The sequence below is a fragment of the Cryptomeria japonica genome, chromosome 8, assembly GCF_030272615.1.
Source record: "Cryptomeria japonica chromosome 8, Sugi_1.0, whole genome shotgun sequence".
Taxonomy (NCBI): Eukaryota; Viridiplantae; Streptophyta; class Pinopsida; order Cupressales; family Cupressaceae; genus Cryptomeria; species Cryptomeria japonica.
The window spans coordinates 331,799,935-331,824,441 of NC_081412.1; the positions used below are offsets into that span (position 1 = coordinate 331,799,935).

At 36.7% G+C, this 24,507-nt stretch overlaps 1 protein-coding gene across 4 annotated transcripts in view; it reads left to right on the forward strand.

Annotated features, from left to right (window-relative positions):
- Nucleotides 1-24,507, forward strand: part of LOC131061524 (sodium-dependent phosphate transport protein 1, chloroplastic) — a 313,012-nt gene that overhangs the window by 72,662 nt on the left and 215,843 nt on the right. For all 4 annotated transcript variants that reach the window (XM_057995252.2, XM_057995254.2, XM_057995251.2 and 1 more), the window contains exon 4: nucleotides 5,980-6,135. In XM_057995252.2, the coding sequence (XP_057851235.1) occupies nucleotides 5,980-6,135 (156 nt within the window). The remainder of the gene's footprint in view (nucleotides 1-5,979; nucleotides 6,136-24,507) is intronic.

Below are 24,507 nucleotides of genomic sequence, written 5' to 3' on the forward strand. Positions count from 1 at the left end.
TGGCATAGAAGACTAGGCCACCTAAATTTTAGAGCTTTATCATCAATGGGAGACCTTGTCACAGGTCTACCCAAGTTAAAGCAATATCATTCAGGGGCATGCATAGGATGTGCCCTAGGTAAAAATACTAAGGGTGCTTTTCAGAATAGTACTAGGAAAACAAGTAAAATTTTAGAGTTAGTTCATTCTGATGTATGCGGACCTATGTCCATGCCTTCATTGGGGGGATTTCTGTATTATGTAATATTTGTTGATGACTACTCTAGGAAAAATTGGATCTACTTTCTGAAATGTAAAGAATCAGAAGAGATCCTTAATAGTTTTAAAGAGTTCAAATCACTAATAGAGAACTACTCAGGAAATAAAATTAAAACCCTAAGAACTGACAAAGGGGGGGAATACACATCAGAAATATTTAAAGAGTTTTGTAAAAATTTAGGGATTAAGAGGGAGTTAACAATACCTTACAACCCCCAACAAAATGGGATAGCTGAAAGGAAAAACGGGACAATAGTTGAAGCTGCCAAAGTGATGATTCTTGATCAGAATCTCAATATCAATCTTTGGGTAGAAGCAACTAGCACTGCTATATATATTCAAAATAGATGTCCCTACTCTCATCTTGAAGATAAGATCCCTGAGGAAGTCTTTACTAAATCAAAACCTAATATTAGCCACCTTAGGATATTTGGATGCCCTGTCTATATTCATGTACCTAAGGAGAAAAGATTAAAACTAGAACCTTCTGGGAAAAAGGGAATCTTTGTAGGATGTAGTGAAACCTCCAAGGCTTACAGGATCTATATACCTGGTCAAAAGAATATTGAACTAAGCAGGGATGTAATCTTTGAAGACTTAGCCTTCAAAAGAGCCCAAAGCTCTCTAGACCCTAAAGTCTATATCCCCACACCTAGCATAGATAGAGATCCTTCTCCTGAGCTTCAGAGGGAGAATCCTAAGGAAACTATAAGTAACTCAAAGTCCACCTAGAGAAAACCTCAAGAAAAAACCACTATGGGCCACCAAAATTGTAGCAGAAGCTCAGAAGTTTGTTGCTCCTTAAGGAACCTTCAAGGAAAGCGAAAGGCCTAATAAATTCACTAGCTATGTTGCCCTTATGAATGATCTTTCTAAAGCCGAACCAAACAATGTATCAGATGCACTTGAACATCAAATATGGAAGGATGCCATGTCTGAAGAGTAATAGTCCATTATGAAAAATGATGTTTGGGAGATTGTTCCTAGGCCAACTATGAAATCTGTGGTTTCATCTAAATGGCTTTTTTAAGATCAAACATGCTGCAAACGACAGTATTGAAAAACACAAGGCCAAATTTGTAGCTAGAGGGTTCTCACAAAGGGAAGGAATAGATTATGAAGAAACCTTTGCACTTGTTGCCAGGTATACATCAGTAAGAGCTGTATTAGCCATTGCAGCAGCAAAGGGGTGGAAGGTACACCAGATGGATGTCAAGACAACTTTTCTAAATGGTGAGATCTCAGAAGAAGTCTACCTAGAGCAACCTAAAGGGTTTGAAATTCATGATGCAGAGTCTCATGTGTGGAGACTCAAGAAAACTCTGTATGGGCTTAAACAGGTTCCAAGGGCCTGGTATGAAAGAATTGACACCTATCTCTCAGGACTAGGCTTCTCCAAAAATGATGTAGATCCTAATCTCTACTACAAAAGAAATAAAGGTGATATGCTAATATTGATCTTATATGTTGATGACTTATTAATTACAGGAAATGATCACCTTATAGATCAATGCAAGAAAGATCTATCCAAAGAATCTGATATGAAGGACTTGGGACTCCTTCATTATTTCCTAGGATTGGAAGTATGGCAGAATTCTGACAACATTATACTAAACCAAGGAAAGTATACCTTGGATATTTTTAAGAGATTCAGAATGCTAAATTGTAGACCCATGACCTCTCCTATGGAAACTAATTTACATAAACTTAAAGCAGCAGCAACAGAGTCACAACCCACTGATCCTACTCAATACAGACAGATGATTGGGTCCCTGATGTACCTGGTAAATACTAGACCAGATATTTGTTATGCATTTAATGCTCTAAGTCAGTTTATGTGTGAACCGAAGGAGATACACCTGGTTGCAGTAAAACACATTATGAGATACCTAAAAGGTACCCTAAACCTTGGTCTCAAATATGAGAAAGTTGATATAAACTTACATGGATTTACAGATTCAGATTGGGCTGGAAGTGTGACTGTCAAGAAAAGTACTTCAGGGTGTTGCTTCAGTCTAGGTTCAACTATGATATCTTGGATCAGTAGGAAGAAGTCTTTTGTAGCTCAAAGCTCCACCGAGGCAGAATACATTGTAGCTTCTATGGCTGCCCGAGAGGCAGTATGGCTTAGGAAGTTGCTTGTGGGGTTGTTTGGAGAAGCTATGAAACCCACTGTTATACACTGTGACAACCAGAGCTGTATAAAACTTTCAGTAAATCCAGTGTTTCATGACAAATCCAAGCATATTGAGATTCTATACCACTATGTGCGAGATATGGTAGATAGGAATGCAATCCAATTAGAATATGTTTGTACAGGAGATCAAACGGCAGATATTCTGACCAAACCTCTTTCCAGAGTGAAGGTTGATCACTTCAGAAAAGGTTTAGGTATGATAGAAAGGTAATTTGCTTTGTAATCTGTATTTACATAAGATGTTTAATGTGTAAACTTCTTTGTCATGATAGGACATTTTTTTTGGATTCTTATCCCCTGAGTTCATATCTAAGAGGTGACGATCTCTCAAGATAATGAACACTTGTATGGAGAAATTATAAGGTGACAATCTTATAATGTCCAAACCAGATATCATGTTGGATCTCTGGTGTATCATGGATGTGCCATGATTGTGTTGTGATAAAACATTTGTATAAAGTGTCATTGCACATATCACAACTTGGATAAGATGAGAAGTTAATCCTCCTCATATGATTATCCTTAAGTATTGCGTGTTTAGGCAATACTGATATCACATGCTTAAGTGATATCCTGTCATCACAAGATTGACGTGATGGACATTTGTATCACGTGTTAGGTGATACTTCATATGATTTGATTAGGTGGTATGATTTTCTAGAATGTCTAAATTAAGTAAAGAATGCTAACTATCAATTGTGATGCTTGAATATATTGTTTACATTCATCTTACTTAGCTAAGAGGGAGTGTTAATGCATGATAGCTTCGGTAAGATAAATGATTGAATGAGAGATAAATGAAGTCTCTCATTCAATCATTTATCATATCGATAATTATCATAGAAACCTTCAAGCAATTAATTCCTCTTTGATAGCCATTCTACATTTGCATATAAATAACCTATTCAGTCCGATCAAATCCTTAACATTGATAATCATACTATATCATTTGTTCATGTTCATCGATTACTAAATCATGTTCATGCATTCCGATTTGTATCGATTAACATAATTGATAATAATAAATGTTTAATCAATCACCGATTAATATCGGGTTATATGCGCTCCATTATATATTGGGTGGCATGATAAAGTTTACCGATAGTTATCGGTTTTTAAGTATACACTGAATAGTTATTGGTTGTTAAGGCTAAACACATGCCGATAACTATCGGCTGTTAGTATTATGCAAACACCGATAGTCATCGGGTGCTAAATATAATCATACACCGATAGTTATCGGGTGTTGAACATATACCGGTTGGTTAATAAACGCCATGCACTATTATAGCGAAGGGGCATGATCAAGTGATGTCTTGATCGGCCATGTCCAAAAGACATGGCCGGTCAAGGCATCACTTGACCGTACCCAGCCCACTATATATGTCAAATGGTATGTGTGAGAATGGATATCGAAATTTATCAATGCTCCTCTCACTTGCGACATGATAATCAGATTCATATGATAATTTAGTAATAGTTAAAACAAGATAATACTAAGTAGAATATAACTTGCATATTGAATGTAAATTGAACATCATTTACAGGTTTCAGCTGGGAAAGCACAACCTAGGTACATGTCGTACCTCTTGCAAGTGTGGCATTTGGTGCTGAGCATAATTCGCTTTCATTCCCTTGTCAAGGCATACAACTCCCAATGAGTAACCATGGATACGCACCAAGTTTGTGGGCAATTTTTTGTGTTTAAAGTTTTTGATATTTTTGCAGTTAGGGTTTCTGATAGTTTTGTGGCTAGGTTTTCTAGTATTTATCTATTCCACTTGTGCCCACTCGCAATTCTACTCTACCAACATTTCTCCCATGGCTTTGCTCTCTCTTCCCTACAATAAACTTTTGCTTGCATCTATTGCTTTGTCTGTGTTCTGCCCTTCTTGCCTACTTCTTAATCAGTCCTAACAAGGATTTGCATAGTTTATCATTCTTTTTAAAGTTATTTTCAATCAAAAAAGACCTTTCAATAGGATAGTTGGCTCTGCTCTTTTTTGATTGTTTTCAATGAAAATGGCCTTTCAATAGGGATTGTTGGCCTTGCACAACAATTATTGACAACGATTTGAATTTTGACACCAATTTGAAGCATAATGACTTTTTGGATTTTTAATCTGTTGAGTTCTGTTGAGTTTTTGCCCATACTTTGTCCAAATTGAGTTTGCTGAGGTTTGCCAAGTTGCAAAGTTTCGCACTATGTTTAGAACTTAGAACAAAGGTGCTGCATCATAATCACTAAGAGAAGTCAGCTATTAGACTTATTATTTTAGTTATTTCTATTATTGGAGGGTTTCTATTCTCAGATCTTGTAGAAGATCTATTTAGAGACATTTAATTCATGGTTTTATTTCTAGGTGAGCTATTTCAAATTGTTTTGTATTTATCTTGACATTTTTTGTAAAATCCTTATAAATAAATGCTTTATGCATTTATATTTTGGGGATGGAATCGTAATTTTATACCTACTTGTTGCTAAGATTATTGTTCAAGATGTCTTTCTGTTATCTTGTGTTTAGTTAATTGAATAACTTTTATTGCAGACTCAAGGCTTTGTATTGATATTTACAGTAAATAATATAATGTAGCTTTTTATGCAATTTCCTTTGTTCAATTTGCTGAAACATGTGTATTGTCTTCAATTTTATTCTAGTTTGTACTCATTTTCTTTTGGTATTTTTTTTTCACCTAAAGGAAGCGAGTGTGTCTTTACTTTCTACAGATTAGGCTTTCTGTGTTAGACAAAAGCCATAACATCTCATCTTACGTGCAAGTGGTGATGAGCCTTATGTCTTTACTTGAGAAAAAAAGATAGGTTTACACACTGAAAGAAAAATTCCATCCCAATAGTTATTGGCTTATTTTAGTTTTATTTAAAGGAAGCTTCCCCTACTAATTTGAGGAAAGGTACATCCTTGCTGCTACATTTTGAGTTGTCCTGAAAGGACAAATTAAAACAATTGATCAAATAGGTGATCACTGCTTGTGTGGGTTTGTATAAGATGAATAATATCCAATGTGAATAAGAAACTTAAATATAAATGTCTCAAGACATAGTGTCACTGGTGTGTCAGCATGAGATTTAAAAAGGACTGTCAATCGTGAGGATACACACCTACTTTCATGGCGGGAAAGAACAGATTTTCTTGAAATAGGTGTTCAAAGTTCAAACCTTGTATAAATTCAGTATTAAATATGAATCAGAAATTCTATTATCCTTTTAACTTTTTAAAGACATTTTGGTAGAAATAGAAAATATTTTTTTTTGCTAATCTCTTATTTATTTATTTATTTGTGGGGAGAGGACTGTTTTCTTAAACTGAAGATTTAAGATAAGATAATGATGGTGAAAAGGATGAAATCATGGATACTTGTTAGCTTCACAAATTCTTTGCTTAATCTGTACTACAATTATTTCAAAAGGATATTGTCCGTCTTTCCAAAGTTCATCATGCAACAAATTTCCATTTTCTACTCTATAATCCTCTGATAATATTAATCTGTGAATGCAATTGCAGATTGCTGGAGGTATATGGGCTGACAAAGTTGGAGGAAAGCTAGTGTTGGGTTTTGGAGTGATATGGTGGTCAATTGCCACAATGCTGACACCAATAGCAGCAAAAATTGGACTTCCAGCATTGCTTTTTGTTCGTGTTTGCATGGGGATTGGTGAGGTCAGTATATTTGACTTCAGTTGATGGGATTGGTTAGTATGTTGTTGGCTCTCTACCTAGAAGATCTTTATACATGCTCAAAATTTATTTCACTATTTTTTTTCTCATATATAGAAGAACTCATACTATATAGATAGGTTTCTTTTCCAACAAATCATGTTTTGGCTGAGAAGGCACCTCACAAAATGTGCTTTCTATGGGTCAAAAGGAGTGCCCCAAATTCTCTCTAACTAATATACAAAATTCGCGGTGAGGGTTTGAAATTCCATAGTATTCAACTTTTCTTGAATAACTGATTTGGCTAGTGAACAGTCATAAACCTTACCAGGCTTATATTGATTAAAGTTTTAAATAGAGTATCAACATTTCAACACTGGTCTCACTGTTAAAAATAGGAAGAGGAAAACTAATTTTATGCAACAATATGTAAAGCCTAATGTTAGGAAGAAAAAAGTTGTCAATTTTTATCATAAGCAACACAAAATAAATTAACAAAATGAAAGAAACCCATACCACAACAAAGGTGAGATAAGATTTTTGAAGTGGAGAAACTGTTTGACGGAAGAAAACTGCACATGTATTAATGAAGATGGAAACAGGAAATCTTAAAATGCTTACAATTTGTCCACTAAAAAACATGAATTTTGATATAACAATATACCTACATTCTGCCACAAAAGAGAAACTCTATTTTATGGAGGTGAAGAGAAGAATTATGGATTTAACTTTAAGCCTCCAAGGTTGCTACTTTGCATTTGTATGGGCATATGTGTCTTATTCCTCATGTGAAGAGTTGTGCACACACGTGTGCAAAGTAAAGGAGTTACACACCAATATTCTTTACAAAGAATATGATAACACCTAAGGAGAGCTTCATACTTCAATATTCATCATAAAGAGTATGGTGATACTTAAGGAAGTAGTTACATTCCAAGGAATCTTAGCTAAAAGACAAATGAGGTGTAGGATAATCTAAATTAATAAATACAAATATGTAATGTCCCCGCCTTGCACCTAGTCAGTTTGGCTTCTCATTAGCCTATTCTCGGGGTTCTTGTAGGCTAAGCAGAGTTGGTTACGTGACTCGGTGTTTGTGTAGAGCTTAAGCTCGTGATTTTAGTGTTTTTGACAATGTTTCTATTTTAAGCTAATGCTATTTTTAGTAAGTTCTATTTTGAGCACTTCGTCTCAGCTTCAGTTTCTTCTCAGCTTTAGAGTGAAGTGTTCTTGATTTTAGTGACTTGGTGAGTTTCCTAAGGTTAAGGGAATAATAATTAGTAATTTTCACTTCAGTGTTTAATAAAGTAACTTTATGACAAGTGATATAGTGTTTATAAAGTTGTTGTCCTCATTTTTGTTTTTAAAAATGATGGACCATTACATAAAGTTTTTGTCAAAAAATAAAAATTTTACTCTATGGCATGCTTCTTAAGGCAGAATTTTGCTTCACCCTTGGACTGTCTTAATCCTCAGTCCATCCTTGAACCACGTTTCAAATTTTGTCGCCAACTGGCTTTGTTTGCTATGTCTTTCCTTCAATTTCGAGTTTTTTCTTCCTGACTGCAGGTGGGAAATTTTCCTTAAGTTGCAAGTTTTATATTTTTCCTTTATTTTAGTGTTGTAGGGAAATTACTAGTTAATTACAAGTGCACTTTATGAAAAATAGAACTTTTAACTTATTTTTTATTTCCCCCTTGTTGTTTTTTGTCTTTTAAGTCATTGTAGGAACTTTTTGTTAATGCATGGTAGCTTCGGTAAGATAAATGATTGAATGAGAGATAAATGAAGTCTCTCATTCAATCATTTATCCTATTGATAAACCATTCAGAAAACTTCAAGCTATTTCATTTGATAATTATTCCTCATTCATATATCAAATCTACTCAGTCGATCAATATCGATAATCATATTATAGCATGGCATATCGGTGATCACCGATGGTTATCGAGCTAACCATGTATCCCGATTTATATCGGATGTGTTCCCAGCAATAAACTAATAATGATTATCGAGTTGCTATCGGGTGGCAAAGTATGCACCGCTTGGCATATATAACCACTAGTTAGTCGGTTAACTTAGACACCGATTTACATTGGTTAATATGCCACACAAACACCGTTTGGCATACATCGTGAATACTGATTGGCATGTACACTAAGTTACGTGGACCCTGATTAGTATCGGGCTGGTAATTAAATAAACACCGATTGATAGTATATATCAAAGGGTGCGATCAAGTAGTGTCTTGATTGGTCATGTCGATAAGACATGACCGGTCAAGGCATTGCTTGATCCTCCCCTCTTGCATATATATATCAATTGATATTTGTGAAGAGGATATTGAAATCGATAAATACTCCTCACACCTGCCAAACAAAGAAGATAGTCAGATTTATAATAGAGATAGATAACACATAAATATAGAGAATATAAATTAGAATACATCTTGCATATTGAATTGTAAATTGAACAACATTCACACTTTTTGGGCATATTACAAGTGAACTTTAAATTATAAAGTTAAAATAAAACTTGTAATTCTTTTAAAAAGTTCCACTTAAGTGATTTTAAGTTATTTAGGGGTTTTTCTCCTCCATGACAAGTTTTATAAAGTCACTTTAAGTTGTAATAGGGATTTTATTTCCCTATTACATGTTTATTTTTAAGTTGTTTTTGTGACTTGTAAAGGGAATTTTATTTTCCCTTTACTAGTCTTTTGTTGAGTTGTTTAAAACTTGTAATGGGAGTTTTATTTCCCTCTTACAAGTATTTTAAACTTGTTGTTTGCTCTCAAAAACCCGATTTTCCTTATTGCATCCAATTTTAAACTAGTTCTTTCCCAAAAACCTGACCAGCAATATTGGAGGATTTTGTTGAATATTTCCAATGATTTTTGTGGAGAAATTCAAGGAGGAAGGCGTTTTGGATTCCTTGCTATTTTCATGTATTTTCCAACCCTCTTCACTCCATTTGGAAGACATTATTGCTGGTTTTATGGTGTTTTAACAGCAAAAACGTTTTTGAAAAATGCCACGATTTTCTTCTTCAAATGCCACGAATCTTGCCTTTCCTAAGTCGTTTTGGCTTCTTTCACCTAGGCGTGGGGTTTGGATGAAGATTTGACAATTCTCATGCCATTTTGATTGCCGTTTTTGCTGCATATGGCGTTTTCTTAAAAACGTGGCTAGGGTTTGAATCTTCTTCTTTTGTCTATAAGAGATTCTTTCTCTTCATGATAGTTGTTAGTTTTGTTTTGCTCTTTCCTAAAATCGGTTTTGAGAGAGATTTTTTCCCTTTGTTCCAAGTTTGCAAAGCAATTTGCAAATTGCATTGTCTTTCCCCATTTTCCCTCTTTACTTGCATTCGGGATTTAAAAACCCGATTGCATGTAAGATGAAAATAGTTGATCTACCCCTTTGGTTGAAAAATCTTAACCATCTTTTGGTGAAATTCCAAGTTTCAAAGTTGGAAAAAGCTTGTCTTTCCAAAATTGGGTTTTTAAAACTTGATTACAAGTAAAAGTTCTTCCCATTTTTCATATGATCAACATGGAAAAGTTCTTCAAAAATCCATTCATAGCCATCCACACTTGTTGTTTTTGGTCATAAGCTTAATTTCCCTCATATCAAGATCCCTATTCCCACCATTTCATCCACTCATTTCACACCTTCATTCACTTCTCATTTAAAGTCTACTTGCAGTCAGTCATCCAGAACCCGAAATTGGTGCAAAATGCACTCAAAAAACACTTGAAAATGAGTTTTAAAGGCCCAATTACAAGTGCATACTTGTAGTTACCCATTACAAATATGAAGTTGCATGTTTGTTCTCCACAATTGCAAGTTAATGCTCTTGTTTTTCCCACACATGTAATGCAACTTCCAGAACCTGAAATTCACATATGAGCCCTTTTTTGCATCAATTTATCCCTTTCCATGCCAGTCTTGTTTTGTAAAATTCCTTACTAGAAACTGGCAATGTATAATGTGTTTTCCAGGTTATACAGCAAAGTAATTTTAATTTAACTAGATAATCATGGTAATGCCTAGGAATATCATTAATACAACCCATGCAATTCCATTAATACATCCCGTGCAATTCCAGATTAACCTTCATATCATTGATTAAACAATCATCATATACATTCAATAAAATTGGATTAAGGGATTATGTATTTCCACGGTGCACCTGTAAGTTCGTAGAGTATTAGTTTCGAACTTCTTGTTATGCTCCTTCGGATATGTCTGCGTATGCTCTCTGGCAATGTGAAGACTCCAGCCACGCGAGACTCCAGCCACGCGTTGAACACTGTAAGACCTCCCGTGAGAGGTATCTATTTCCGCTATGACCCCCGTAACCACTATGGTTGTGATGCTTACTTTGCGTCGGGTTTACTTCCACCATGGCATAAGTTGTAAATCGTGCGTTTGCCAAACATTCCTGTTTCGGCATTGAGTCTACATATTGCGATGGCAACACCCTCGACCCGGCAAAAATATGTATCATGCAATGAACAGCCCCGATACAACACAAGTTAAATATCGCTCAATGGACAGGCCCGACACAACATGGGTTGTAGTCTGAGACTCACATCGTGGTAGCACTTTCCAGTCTATACCAACTCGCAGCCTCCACCGATATTTACAGAATATTAGCACTCAAACGCCTGCGTGGACACCATGTTCGTGATCTGTAAGAACCCGAAGGAGAATGTAACCTGTGTTTCGTAGCAGCCAAGATTTCCCTCCGATGCTGACGCTAAAATATTTCTCCTTGACTCACCATTTTAATTCCAATAGGCCAGAAATGGCTGGCGGAAGGAATAGTTCACAAGCGTTGATATCAAGTAGATATCCAACCTTTACTTCCAGATCTTTTATTTATCAAATCTCTCCCTTTCCTCATGTGCCAATCCGCATTTTAAAGAATGGAGACGGGTAAAATTCCGTAGAAACCAACTCCCATAGAGTGGATAATTAAATAATAGTTTAACAAAGTATTTAGGCAACTATTATTTAATCTTTATTGAGAAAATTAAAGAACTCTTATTATGATATATTAGTCAGTATTAGTACTTGTTGTCCTCATTTTTGTTTCCAAAAATGAAGGACCACTACGATGAAATTTTTGTGAAAAAATGAAAAAATTTACTCTATGGCATGCTTCCCGAGGCAGAATTTCGACTAATCCTTGGACTGGCTTAATCCTCAGTCCATCCTCGAACTACGTTTTGAATTTCGTCAAATTCTGGGTTCGTTTGCTATGTCTTTCCTTCAATTTCGGGTTTTAAAATCCCGACTGCAGGTGGAGAATTTTCTTCAAACTGCAAGTTTTAATGATATTCATTGTTTTGGTCTTTGTAGGGGAATTTTTGACCAATTACATGTGCACTTTTATTTCAAATATGTTACTTGTAATTTATTTTAAATTTCCCCTTTGTTGTTTTTATCTTTTTATTGTTTTTTGGTCATTTTTAGTTAAAATAGGGATTTTTTGGCTCAACTGCAAGTAAACTTGCAGTTTGGTCAAAAAACCCCTACTTCAATGATTTTTGCATGTAATAGGGATTTTAAATCCTCATTACATGTGTGCAAGTGTTTTTTACTTGTTGTAGGGATTTTATTTCCCCCTTTCAAGTATTTTTAAACTTGTAGTTTGTCTTTTAAAACCCGATTTTAGCATGAAATAGGGAAAAGTGAAAAATCGAACTTGTTGTTTTCTATCCAAAACCCGATTTGCTTCATTTTGAACAAATCGAACTTGTCTTTTGCTCCCAAAAACCCGAAATGCAAGGGAAAAACTGTTTTTGACCATTTCAAGGCGAAATTTGTGGAGAAATCGTTGGATGAGGGAGGCGTTTTGGTTTGCATCCTATCTTCATGCTTTGTTGGACATCTCTCACGCCATTTGGAGGATACATTTGCTGGTCTTTGCCCTAAATCAGCAACCACGTTCTTCTTTAATGCCACGTTTTTAGGAGTTAAATCTTTAACAATTTTCACACTCCTAAATCGTTTTGCTCTTTCCTACCAAGGCGTGGAGTATGGGATAGGTTTCAAGACATTTAATAATCCATTGAATGTGTATTGAATACCACGTTTTTTGCAAAAACGTGATTCTCTTTGGCTGCGTTTTTAACTTTTGGCGTTATTACCTCTTCAAACACCTTTGGTGTTATTGCTCCAGCAAATACCTTAATCGTTTTGCTCCAATAAACTTGAAATGAACACTTTCATTGGCATTTTGCTCCTCCAAGTTTAAGATTGCTGCCATATTTGGGGGCATTTTCACAAAAACGTGATAAGGGTTTGATAGTCTGGTTTTGCTTCTTCATCTCAAGAAGTATTGCATTGTTGGAGAAGCATTTTGCATTTCTAATAAAGGTATGTTCTTCCTTTCTTCTCTTCTTTTTATTATTTTCTTGTTTTCTTCATTTTTCGTTATTTGTTGCATTTTTCGCATGTGATGTTCTTCCCCTAAAAATTGGTTTTCATAAAAGAAATCTTCCCTTCGAAATGCAATTGTTAAATTGCATTATTCTTCTCAAAATTCCATCTTAGCTTGTATTTGGGATTTTTAATCTCGATTACAAGTTCGCTGGAAATTCTTGTTCTTCCCCTACGGTTAAGGAATTTAATCATTTTTGGTTAAAATTCCAAGCTTGAAAAGTGTGAAATATCCCTCTCTTGCAAATTCGGGTTTTAAAAACTGGATTACATGTTGAAAAGATCTTCCCATTTTCATGAAAATGACTATCCCGGATATTCCCGTTTCAATTCATTCACTTTCCCCATATCCGTACTTTCCATTCCCATCATTTCCCGCAAGTCAAAACCCCATTTTTCATCCATTTCTCCACTTTCGAATTTACAAGTGTACTTGTATTCGGGTTTTAAAATCCCGATTGCATGTATGTACTTTCCAACTTGTATACTTGCGAAAATTCCCCCAAGATCCGAAATTGGTCAAAGTCAAGATTTTCCCATTTCTACATATCTTCCCTCTTCTTCTCACAAAACCGTGAAATTCAGCGATCAAAGTTTTACTCATTTGAAAAAGAAAGAATGATACTTGCAGCTGATTATGATGTGGCCTTAACCCTTTTAAGTCTTCATCACAGCATTCCAGGTTCACAATCAATGTCAGATTTGTCGGCATCGCCAACTCCAAAGAAAATGAAATACAAATATGACAAATACCAGAATGAGGTTACACCTTCTCAGGTATCTTCTCCATTGGATCGCATCAGGGACACAGAAATAGGGCACGTTGATATGGCAGAATTCATTCACAGGGTAGAAGATCCACAGGATAACAACTTGCAGCGGCTGTTGGACAGCCATATCCATCATGCATCTTCTTTCCCAGTGGCTGCCCTAGAACCTGAGTTTGTTCTTGCATGCGCCCATCATTTTGACAAAGAGTCAAGAGTCATAAAAAATGATGATGGTGAAGCCATAATTCGTCTTGATGCGGATACAATCGAGAAGGTCTTCAAAATACCTCCTGCACCTGTTTATATGGAAATCACCAAAGAAAGTGCAGCAGAGTATTATACAAAAAGAGAAAAAGATTGCAAGCGCCACATCAATAGGTGGATTCAAGAGCCACGTCCTTCCTTCTCAAGATGGGCAAAGTTGTACCGTTGTGATTTCAAGTGGGAGATAGGAGACACCATCACTCTTCTCAGCAGAATGTTGGGCCTTGAGCACTCTAATGTCTTTGAGCCATGGATGTATCAATTCATCATGTTCATACAGCAGTCGCATCACATTTCATGGGGTGAAATCATCAGCGATGCTTTGTGCGAACAACTTGCAGCGGTTCCTACCACTATGACCTTCTTCATGAATTCTTATTTGGTATATTTAGCAGCATCACTTAGACACTTTCCAGGTCTTTCTACCAAGGGTGATCGCTCGCTTATACCAGTTTGGGAATATTATGACCAGTTGCCTTTGAAACCTAGCAGACTGCATTTTAGAAGAGTCCAAGATGCATTCTTTGGATATTTTGTGTCAGTTTGACATGGATCTCAGAAATAAAAGAGTATCAGATGAGGCATGGGTCAAGGTGTCTGAGTATGGGTGTTTATTCCTGCAATTTCCCACCTTCACCTACATGAGGATTGGGTGCTATGATGGACAACCATATATGCTTCCAAGATACCCGACCGATAGGATAATTCTTATGGAGTTGGGAAGACAGATTATGGCTGTTCATACTCTTCAGTTTGCTAGACACAAGGTTGGAATGGGGATCTCCAGCACAAATCCATTGAAAATTGGTCGATACTCCCTTGTCACATCTGTGAAGGCTAAGGCCATGGAGATTGAATTGCAGGAAATCAAGCTTAAGAGGTTCAAACCTAGAGCTGATTTTGATTATAGAGGTATGAAGGAAAAGATCAAGAAATCTTTTGTGCATGTTCATCGCATTGAAGACATCTGGGCATATCTCTGCACAGAAGCCGAAGTTCTAAAGATGGATTACTGCAGGCTCACTGTTGAGCAAATTGTTGACTTGAACTTGGCAGATATCCCACAAGGGATGATTGATGACGGGCATATACTTGATCCTGAATACACTTCACGGAGGGTTGAGGAAGCTCCACTTCCTTTGATCCAATGGTCACACAAAGAGTGCGTCTCCATTCTTGACAGATTTCAGCCTATCTTGGCCAACACTAACGCATGGCTGAAAAGTAATGCTGTTAGACTTATCAAAATCAAGGTTGGTAAAGAAGATGATTCTACAGGGCCTCTTGGACGGAAGTCTGAGATTCAGATTGATAATAAGGAGGGTGCTTCATCTTCAAGCACAAGGATCAAGTTACGAGTTAGTCGTGCAATAGTGCTTCCGCCTGAGGAGACAACTACTCGTGGGAAGGAGAAATCACGGTTCCATGTTCGGGTGATCGATCTGGATAATCCAGAAGAGGGGCAGCAATCTGACGATGCGCCTAAGTCTCCAGTTTTAGACACGCCTCACGAGGTCATTCCTCCGGTTTCCATTGAGACGCCTCTTTCTCCTCCTGATTTGCTCATTGATGAGTCTCCTCAGAATGCAGTTCCCATTTCGGCATACGAGCCTTGTCCTGATCAACAACGAGAAAGTGTTTTGAAAGTTCCTGAAGATATTCCCACTTGCATTCAGTTATCAGAAATTGATACTTCCACTTCTGGTTTGTAAGAATTCATGAGGCAATCTTCATGTCCGTTGGTAACTGAGCAAAACGTGGTCGCTATTCAAATAGATATTCCTCCCAGGGTGACCACGGTAATTCAAACAGAAACTGCTTCTCCTTTGCCTACAGCTGCTACAGGAAGTGAGTTGATGACTTTGCCTCCATGGCTTAGTTCTTTCACCCCGAAAAGAAAGAAGCAAGAGATCTCACCTGATGCCTTTGACTACCAGCAACTCAAACAGTCCAGATCCAAAGTTGCTAAGAAGGCGAAGACTATTTCTAGGGTAACTGTTGATAGTAACAAGATGAAAGTAGCTGAAATTGTGGAACCTATTGCAGATAAACCACTTGATGAAATGTCGGCTGCCGATTATAAGGTTACAAGGGTAGAATTGGGCAAGCAAACACATGAGGTCATTAAACATGATGCTCAGTTTTCTGTTGCTTCACTAGTGCAAAGGTGTGACGATCTTCTTGCAAAGAAAAACAAGCTAGAAGAAGAAAACCAACAACTCATGGCAGCCATCCATAAAATCACAAAACCTGCTGTTGAAGGGAGTAACTCTATAGGTTCTTCTGGTTCCCAAGAATCGATTCGTGGAGTAGAAAGAGCTGCTCAGAAAGTACAAGCACTGGATTCCTGGGTTGATCAGCTTCATGATCAATGCGTGCAAATGATAAAAGACATTTTTCAAATAATGTCTAAGCTGGAAACCATTGAGGAGAAATTGGATCAGACTTCTAACACTTTCAAAAAGAATCTGGAAAGTGTTGAGAAAAGTCTGGCAATCTGGCGTACCATGCCCCAACAACAGCTCAATATCCTGCAGGATCACGCCATCATTTCTTCCAGGGTCATGTACTTGGAATTCGAGGAACTCATGGAAAACAAGACTCTTGTTCTTAAATCCCTCATCGAAGAGATCAGTGATGCAAGGAGATTCCGGGATGAAGTTTATGAAGGTATTGTCTCACATTGTGAAAGGGCCTCTTGCAATATAGTAAGTCAGGATGGAGAGCTAATTCCAGAAGAAGAGGTTCTTGCAGATTTACAGATGAGGATTCATGGTGAATGGAGGAGTGAACAATTCTCGGCAGTTTCAATTGAAGCATTGATGAAACACCAAGTCTTTTTGCATGAGATCCAGTCCATCCTGGATAAAGACAATTCCGCGCTCCTCCGCTGTCACGACACTATTGTGAAGACTATGGTAGTTGCTAAGAACACTCATGAACCGAATCCCGAGGAACTACAAGCGAGCATCCGGAAATTTCAAGGATTCGTGTCTTCACAAAATTCAACTTAAGTGTTTTTCAGCACTTAGTTGAATCTTCTCTCTTTTTGTAATTTCTTAGTTGTAATTTTGTTTTAACAAGATACATGTAAAAGTAGTTTATGTAAAATGCAAGTTACACATTACTTGTACTTTTGTAATTACATGTAAGGCAACTACAAGTTGTGTCCGATTAGGACTGTAGTTTGAATAAGTCTTAGTTAGTTAGAGTAACTCTTAGTTAGTTAATGAAGTCTCAGTTATTTATTAAATGAGTCTTGGTGGTTGAAAGAATCTCTCAAGTTAGTTAGGATCCTCCCACCTTTTTCTCAAGGCTCCTATTCTATAAATACTTGAGAGGTCCATTGTAATTTTTATCTTTTGGAAAGCAAGCAAAAACTCTGCCAAATTTACAGCAAGAAGTCTTTGAGCTTATGTATGTGGATTGAAAGTTTTTGAAGAATAATAAAGAAGGATTACTCAAGTTTTGAGTCTTTGAACTACATGTTTGAGTTTGAATCCTTTTATTTCTTCTATGCAAAGTGTTTCTAAAGGAGCTTAGTCCAATCTGATTTGAAGTCTTTGAGCTGCAAGTAGAGAAGATTAATTAAAATAGGAAATCCTCTTGAAGGAGCAGCAAGTCTTTGAGCTTGCGTCTATTCTTGAGAAAAAATTACTGTTTGACAAGAAATAGCAGCAAGTCTTTGAGCTTGCATTAGTTCTTGTCTTTGTGTTAAAAGAATAGATTATTTCAGTCTTTGAGCTGTTATCTTTTATTCGTTGTAAAATTTAGTATAGCAAAGGGTAGATAGGACTTCCAATAGTCATGTCTTTGAACTTGATATTGCTGTCCCGTCCCGAAGGAAGTGACGGAAGTCTTTGCGCTTTCAGGAAACTTCATTTCCTTTCTCTCATTTCACTTGAAAGTAGTTACTGTTGTTCATTTTCAATCGCTATCCTTTTCTGTGAAGAGAAAAGGATATTGTCTTTCTTGAAGAAAGAAGGGAGACTGCTGTCCCATCCTGTTTTTATTTCAGTTTTAGTTAGATAGGGGGAGCCTTCCCTTAATTAGGAGAGTTTTTACTCGTGCTGTGGTTGAAACCACAATTTTGTATATTTCCCCAAAGTGTACAAAATTTTCAACCAACAGTACTAATATAAAATAAGGAAAGTTCACTTTATTTATAAATAATACCAAATAGGTTTAATTTGACGGGGACATTACAGTCTCCCGTCTCGTGTTGCTTGCCCTCAAGCAACTCCAAAACTCATTAATTTTCCTAGGTGGCATCATCCTGAGACAAATTTTTCCATTTGATGAGGTATTCCCTGATAGTTCTGTTCCGCAGTTGCCTGTCCCGTGTATCCAAAATTACTTCTGGAATCATCTCAAGCTTCCCTTCATCATTCAAAGGGGGTAAATCTTCGGAAACTAACACCTGCTGCCCCAAAGCCTTCTTGAGACAAGATACATGAAATAAATTGTGTATCTTGCTATCCACTGTTAATTCAAGTTCATAGGCGACTGCACCAACCTTTCGGACTACCTGATATGGACCATAAAACCGTGGTTTTAATTTTTCAGATCCACTACGTTTGAGAGAAGATTGCCGATAAGGTTGCAACCTGAGAAATACCAAATCTCCCACTTCGAAATGGCGTTCAACTCGCTTTTTATCTGCATAGGTTTTCTGTTGATTCTGAGCATATTGCAAATTCTCCTTAAGGGCTGACAAAATGCCTTGACTTTCTTGAAGCCAATCATGAGTTCTAGGACATTGCTCTGTTCAAAAGTAAGGTCAAGAAAAGAAAGTACATCATAGCCATATAATGCTTTGAAAGGAGACATACCAATTGACATATGAAAGGTAGTATTATAACAATATTCACCCAAATATAACCAACGAACCCAAGCCTTCTGATGATCAGCTACATAATTACGAAGATAACCTTTAACCCACTTGTTCACTATTTCTGTCTGCCCATCAGTTTGCAGATGATAACTGGTGCTATGATTCAACTTTGTACCTGTCAATCTGAAAAGCTACCTAGAAGATGCTCAAAAATCTGCTATCTCTATCACTGATTATAGTCTTTGGTAAACCATGTAATCGGAAAACCTCTCTGAAGAATAACTCCGCAATCTGAACTGCCGTAAATTCTGTAGTGATGGGAAAGAAGTGTGCAAATTTAGTTAATCTATCAACCACAACAAATATACAATCTTTACCTTGAGATTTCGGTAAACCTGTGATGAAATCCATGGATATACTTTCCCATTTCTGAGCTGGTATAGGTAGTGGCTGTAATAAACCGGCGGGATACGTTTGTTCTGCTTTATTTTGCTGGCAGGTGGTGCATTCCTTAACATAACGTAGGACATCGTTTTTTAAGCCTTTCCAAGTGAACCTTTCTCTTACCTGATGATACGTTTTGAAGTATCCAGGATGCCCTGCTAGAGGAATATCATGCATAGATTGGAGAATTTTTTCTTTTAACTTCGATCCTGGAGTTAAATAAATCCTGTCCTTGTAATAAATGACATCATTAACAATTTTATATTTATCATCCTGTATATTACCCTCTAGCAAACCACATGCAAAAGAATCCTTTGAATACTCAACCAGCAATAAAGATTTCCAATCAGCTGTTACGACAGATAACACATTGATTTCAGGCCTCTAGATAAAGCATCAGCAACAACATTATTTTTACCTTTTACATATTCATTCTCAAAGTCATAAGCTTGAATTTTACTGATCCACTTCTGCTGCCTATCATTTAAATCTTTTTGTCCCAAGAAATATCTCAGACTGTTATGGTCAGTTTTCACCACAAATCTACTACCAACCAAATATTGTCTAAATTTTGTCAATGCATGCATGATAGCCAACATTTCTTTATCATATATGGAATATAATTTCTCAAGTTTATTAAGTTTCCTGCTTTCATAAACTATAGGATGTTTGTTTTGCATTAAAACTGCCCCTATTCCACCACCAGAAGCACCACATTCCAATACAAAACGCTGATTAAAATCTGGAAGAGCAAGTACCGGACAAGAACTCATTACCTCTTTAAGATTCTCAAATACCTGTTGAGCTTCCTTAGTCCATTTGAATGCCCCCTTTTTGGTAAGATCTGTTAAAGGTGCCCCAAGCTGTGAAAAACCTTCGACAAACCGCCTGTAATAACTGCATAAACCAAAGAATCCCCTTAATTTTGTAAGGTTCCGTGGTGGTGGCCACTCCAAAATGGCTCTTATCTTCTCTTGATGGACCTGTACCCCTGTTGCACTGATCATATGCCCTAAATACAAAATTTCAGTCATTCCAAATTCACATTGAGAGGCCTTTGCATACAATGACTGTGATTCCATAATTCCAAGAATTGTGTCAATATGTTTCAAATGCTCATCCCATGTTTTGCTATAAATCAATATATCATCAAAGAATACTAGGAAAAATTTCCTTAATTGTTTGTTAAAAATATGATTCATACAGGACTGAAATGTTGTCGGAGCATTTGTTAGACCAAACGGCATAACCAAGAATTCATAATGGCCATAATGACAACGGAAAGCAGTTTTATGAATATCTTGTTCTCTTAACTTAATCTGATGATACCCTGATCTCAAATCAATTTTAGAAAAATAAATGGCACCATGCAATTCATCTAACAATTCATCAATTCGAGGAATCGGATACCTGTTTTTGATTGTTTTTTTGTTAAGAGCTCTGTAATCAATACACATTCAAAGTGTTCCATCCTTCTTTTTAACCAACACTACAGAAGATGCAAAAGGACTAGAACTAGGTCAGATGTGCCCCATATCCAGTAACTCCTTAATTGCTTTTTCTATTTCATCCCTGAATGTTTTAGGATGTCTATAAGGAGTAGTTATCACTGGTTTAGCACCTTCTTCTAATTCAATAGTATGTTCGAAACCTCGATCAGGTGGAACTCCTGGGGGAATATCATTAAAAACCGAATGATGTGAATCTATTACTGTTAACAAATCAGCTTGATAGAATTTAGATTCAAAACCTGATACCTTGTTGGAGATTAAACATTGTGCTGACCATGTCACATCTCCATGTCTGAAAATAGCTTCCATTCGTTTCGCACTGACGATCCTGGGTCCACTGTTAGACATACCACGAAGGACTACTTTTTTATCATCAATTTTAATAAAGAATTCCATTCTTTTAAAGCTCTGTGTATATTCATCTAATGTTTCCATCCATTGTATGCCCAGAATAACATTAGTGTCAGCCAGATCAATCACATAGAAATCATCAGTAACAGTGTAATTGGCAAGAGTAATATTCAATTTAGGAACTTTATGAGTGCTAGACAAATTAGTTCCACTTGCTACTCTAACATCAAATCCCTCATGTTTTTCTGTCTGCAAACCACGTTTTTCTACGAGTGCTGCATCTATAAAATTATGAGTAGAACCGCTATCAAGCATAACAATTACCCGCTGTCCATTCAAGACTCCTCTAACTCTAAAACTGTTATAGTGTGGAGTTCCTATCATGGATGCTATTACTCCTTCTCCCTGTTTAGTACCTATTTCTGACTCAGTATTCTGAGGTATTCGTTCTATGTTAGGATCAACATTCTCTTCATCGTCACTGTCAGACATAACCTCAATATAATGAATTTTCCCCTTCCCTAAACATCTGTGTCCAGGCTGCCATGCTTCCCTACAACTGAAACATAGTTTTTTCCTTCTGAGCTCTTCTCTTTCCTCTTTATCTAACCTGTTTTTAGGGAAATCATCTTTGTTGAAAGGTTGTTTGTCTTTTTCCGATTTAGGAGGTGGTCCTTTGTTAAAAAATTTCCCTTTGGAAGACGGTTCCAATTCTCTGGCCCTTTTGACAGTTGTTTGTAAAGTAGGAGGGTTTAAGGATTTAACCCACCCTTTGAGGGAGTCAGACAACCCATCTATAAATATCACAATCTTGTGCCTTTCAGAAATTTCAGTGACTAAGACTGCCAATTTTTCAAATTCAGAAATATACTGTTCAACGGTTCTAGTTTGCTTAAGTTGAGTTAGATCCTTAAGGTGTAATTCAGGGTCCTTAGAATCAAACCTATCAATAATTTTTTCAGTGAACTCAACATAAGTGCCTATCAAATTATGACCTAAGGTTATTTGTCCGTGATGCCACCATTCATGTGCTACACCGTCAAGATGTAATGCAGCATATTTAATTACTTCTTCTTCCAACATAGGATTTAATTGGAAGTATGTATCTAATTTTTGTACCCAAGCCCGAGCAGTTGTCTTACCTAAACCATCAAAATAAGGAATGGACATTTTTCCAATTTTTCTTTGTAATTCTTTGTTATTTCCCGGCTGTCCTCTTGGCCTATGTTTCATTCTGACATCTAAATATTCTCTAAATATCATTGTTGAACGGAATTCGTCACCGGAATCTAACCAATCCTGATGTATTTCTGCTTGTATTTCCCTTATTGTTGGTTCATTTTTTGGTGGCTGGTTTCTAGCAGTAAAAGTGGGCATAAATGGTCTTGCTGTTCCTGTTCTTTCTGGCTGATTATTAACTGACTGTTCATCTCTACCCCCATTGTTTCCCCCATTATTTCGATGTTGATTATTCTGCCTTCCATTATTTTGGTGCTGATTTATATTATTGGCCATAAACTGGGTCATCAAATTGGTCATTCTGTTAATGTTATCTTGCGTATCTTGCTGACTTCTAATTAACGCAGCCAACAGATCCCTATTGTTATCTGGGTCTCCCATGTTGGTTTCAAAGATAATTTCTTCGTCAGTTTCTGTGTGACCATCCTCAATTTCAAATGGAATGGACGTACTTCTCTGTGCTAAAGGAGAGTTTGTAAATCTGTTTTGACGGGCCCGAGTACTTCAGAAATTATAATTCCCTTGGTGCATACTCAGCTGTGCATTAAATTTTTCTGAAAATGTGCATTAAAATTTTTGAAAATACCCTACAGGCTAGCAGGATTTAAAGCTCTAATACCACTGTACAATTCCTTACTAGAAACTGGCAATGTATAATGTGTTTTCCAGGTTATACAGCAAAGTAATTTTAATTTAACCAGATAATCATGGTAGTGCCTAGGAATATCATTAATACAACCCGTGCAATTCCATTAATACAACCTGTGCATTTCCAGATTAACCTTCATATCATTGATTAAGCAATCATCATATAAATTCAATAAAATTGGATTAAGGGATTATGTATTTCCACGGTGCACTTGTAAGTTCGTAGAGTATTAGTTTCGAACTTCTTGTTATGCTCCTTCGGATATGTCTGCGTATGCTCTCTGGCAATGTGGAGACTCCAGCCATGCGAGACTCCAGCCACGCGTTGAACACTGTAAGACCTCCCGTGAGAGGTATCTGTTTCCGCTATGACCCCCGTAACCACTGTGGTTGTGATGCTTACTTTGCGTCAGGTTTACTTCCGCCACGACATAAGTTGTAAATCGTGCATTTGCCAAACATTCTTGTTTCGGCACTGAGTCTGCATATTGCGATGGCAACACCCTCGACCCGGCATAAATATGTATCGTGCAATGAATAGCCCCGATACAACATAGGTTAAATGTCGCTCAATGGACAGGCCCAACACAGCATGGGTTGTAGTCTGAGACTCACGCCGCGGTAGCACTTTCCAGTCTATACCAACCCACAGCCTCCACCGATATTTACAGAATATCAACACTCAAACACCTGCGTGGACACCATGTTCGTGATCTGTAAGAACCCGAAGGAGAATGTAACCTGTGTTTCGTAGCAGCCAAGATTTCCCTCCGATGCTGACGCTAAAATATTTCTCCTTGACTCACCATTTTAATTCCAATAGGCCAGAAATGGCTGGCGAAAGGAATAGTTCACAAGTGTTGATATCAAGTAGATATCCAACCTTTACTTCCAGATCTTTTATTTATCAAATCTCTCCCTTTCCTCATGTGCCAATCCGCATTTTAAAGAATGGAGACGGGTAAAATTCCCGTAGAAACCAACTCTTGTAGAGTGGATAATTAAATAATAGTTTAACAAAGTATTTAGGCAACTATTATTTAATCTTTATTGAGAAAATTAAAGAACTCTTATTATGATATATTAGTCAGTATTAGTACTAGTATAAAATAAGGAAAGTTCACTTTATTTATAAATAATACCAAATAGGTTTAATTTGACGGGGACATTACATGTTTGCACACACGATCTACCAAATCAATGGATTAAGGCATGGGCCTTATTTTGCAAGCAAATTTCAAGATTGGAGGATGATACAAAGAAGAGATACAACAGCAATTCATGGTTGAGAACATAGAATGCTTTCAAGACAAAGATGGTCATAACATGAAAAGAGGAAGGCAACCCTTTCCCTCTTGAAAATCCAGTACTATCCCAAGAAAGAAGATAAGGTTGAAGTTCGTTGGCCAAGGACACAAAGATCATTAAGGATGCAAATTCTCGTTTTGGTTCAAGATGCCTTCACTGATCCAGAATACTTCAAGTTCTAGCATCCTGAAGCGACATGAAGATCATCATAGACAAAGGATGATGTAGTTAGAGTCGTGTCTTTAGACACAATGGAATAGTTTTAGTTATGCATTTGTAATTTTGTTTTGACAAGTTACATGTAAAAAAGTAACTTTGTAATTGCAAGTTAAGTCATTACTTGCACTTTTGTAATTACATGTAAAGCAACTACAAGTTGAGTTCAATTAGGACTGTAGTTGGAATAAGTCATAGTTAGTTATTGAATAAGTCTTGGTGGTTGAGAGAATTTCTCAAGTTAGTTAGGATCCTCCCACCTTTTTCTCATGACTCCTCTCCTATAAATACTTGAGGGGGTCTATTGTAATGGATATCTTTTAGAAAACAAGCAAAAAATC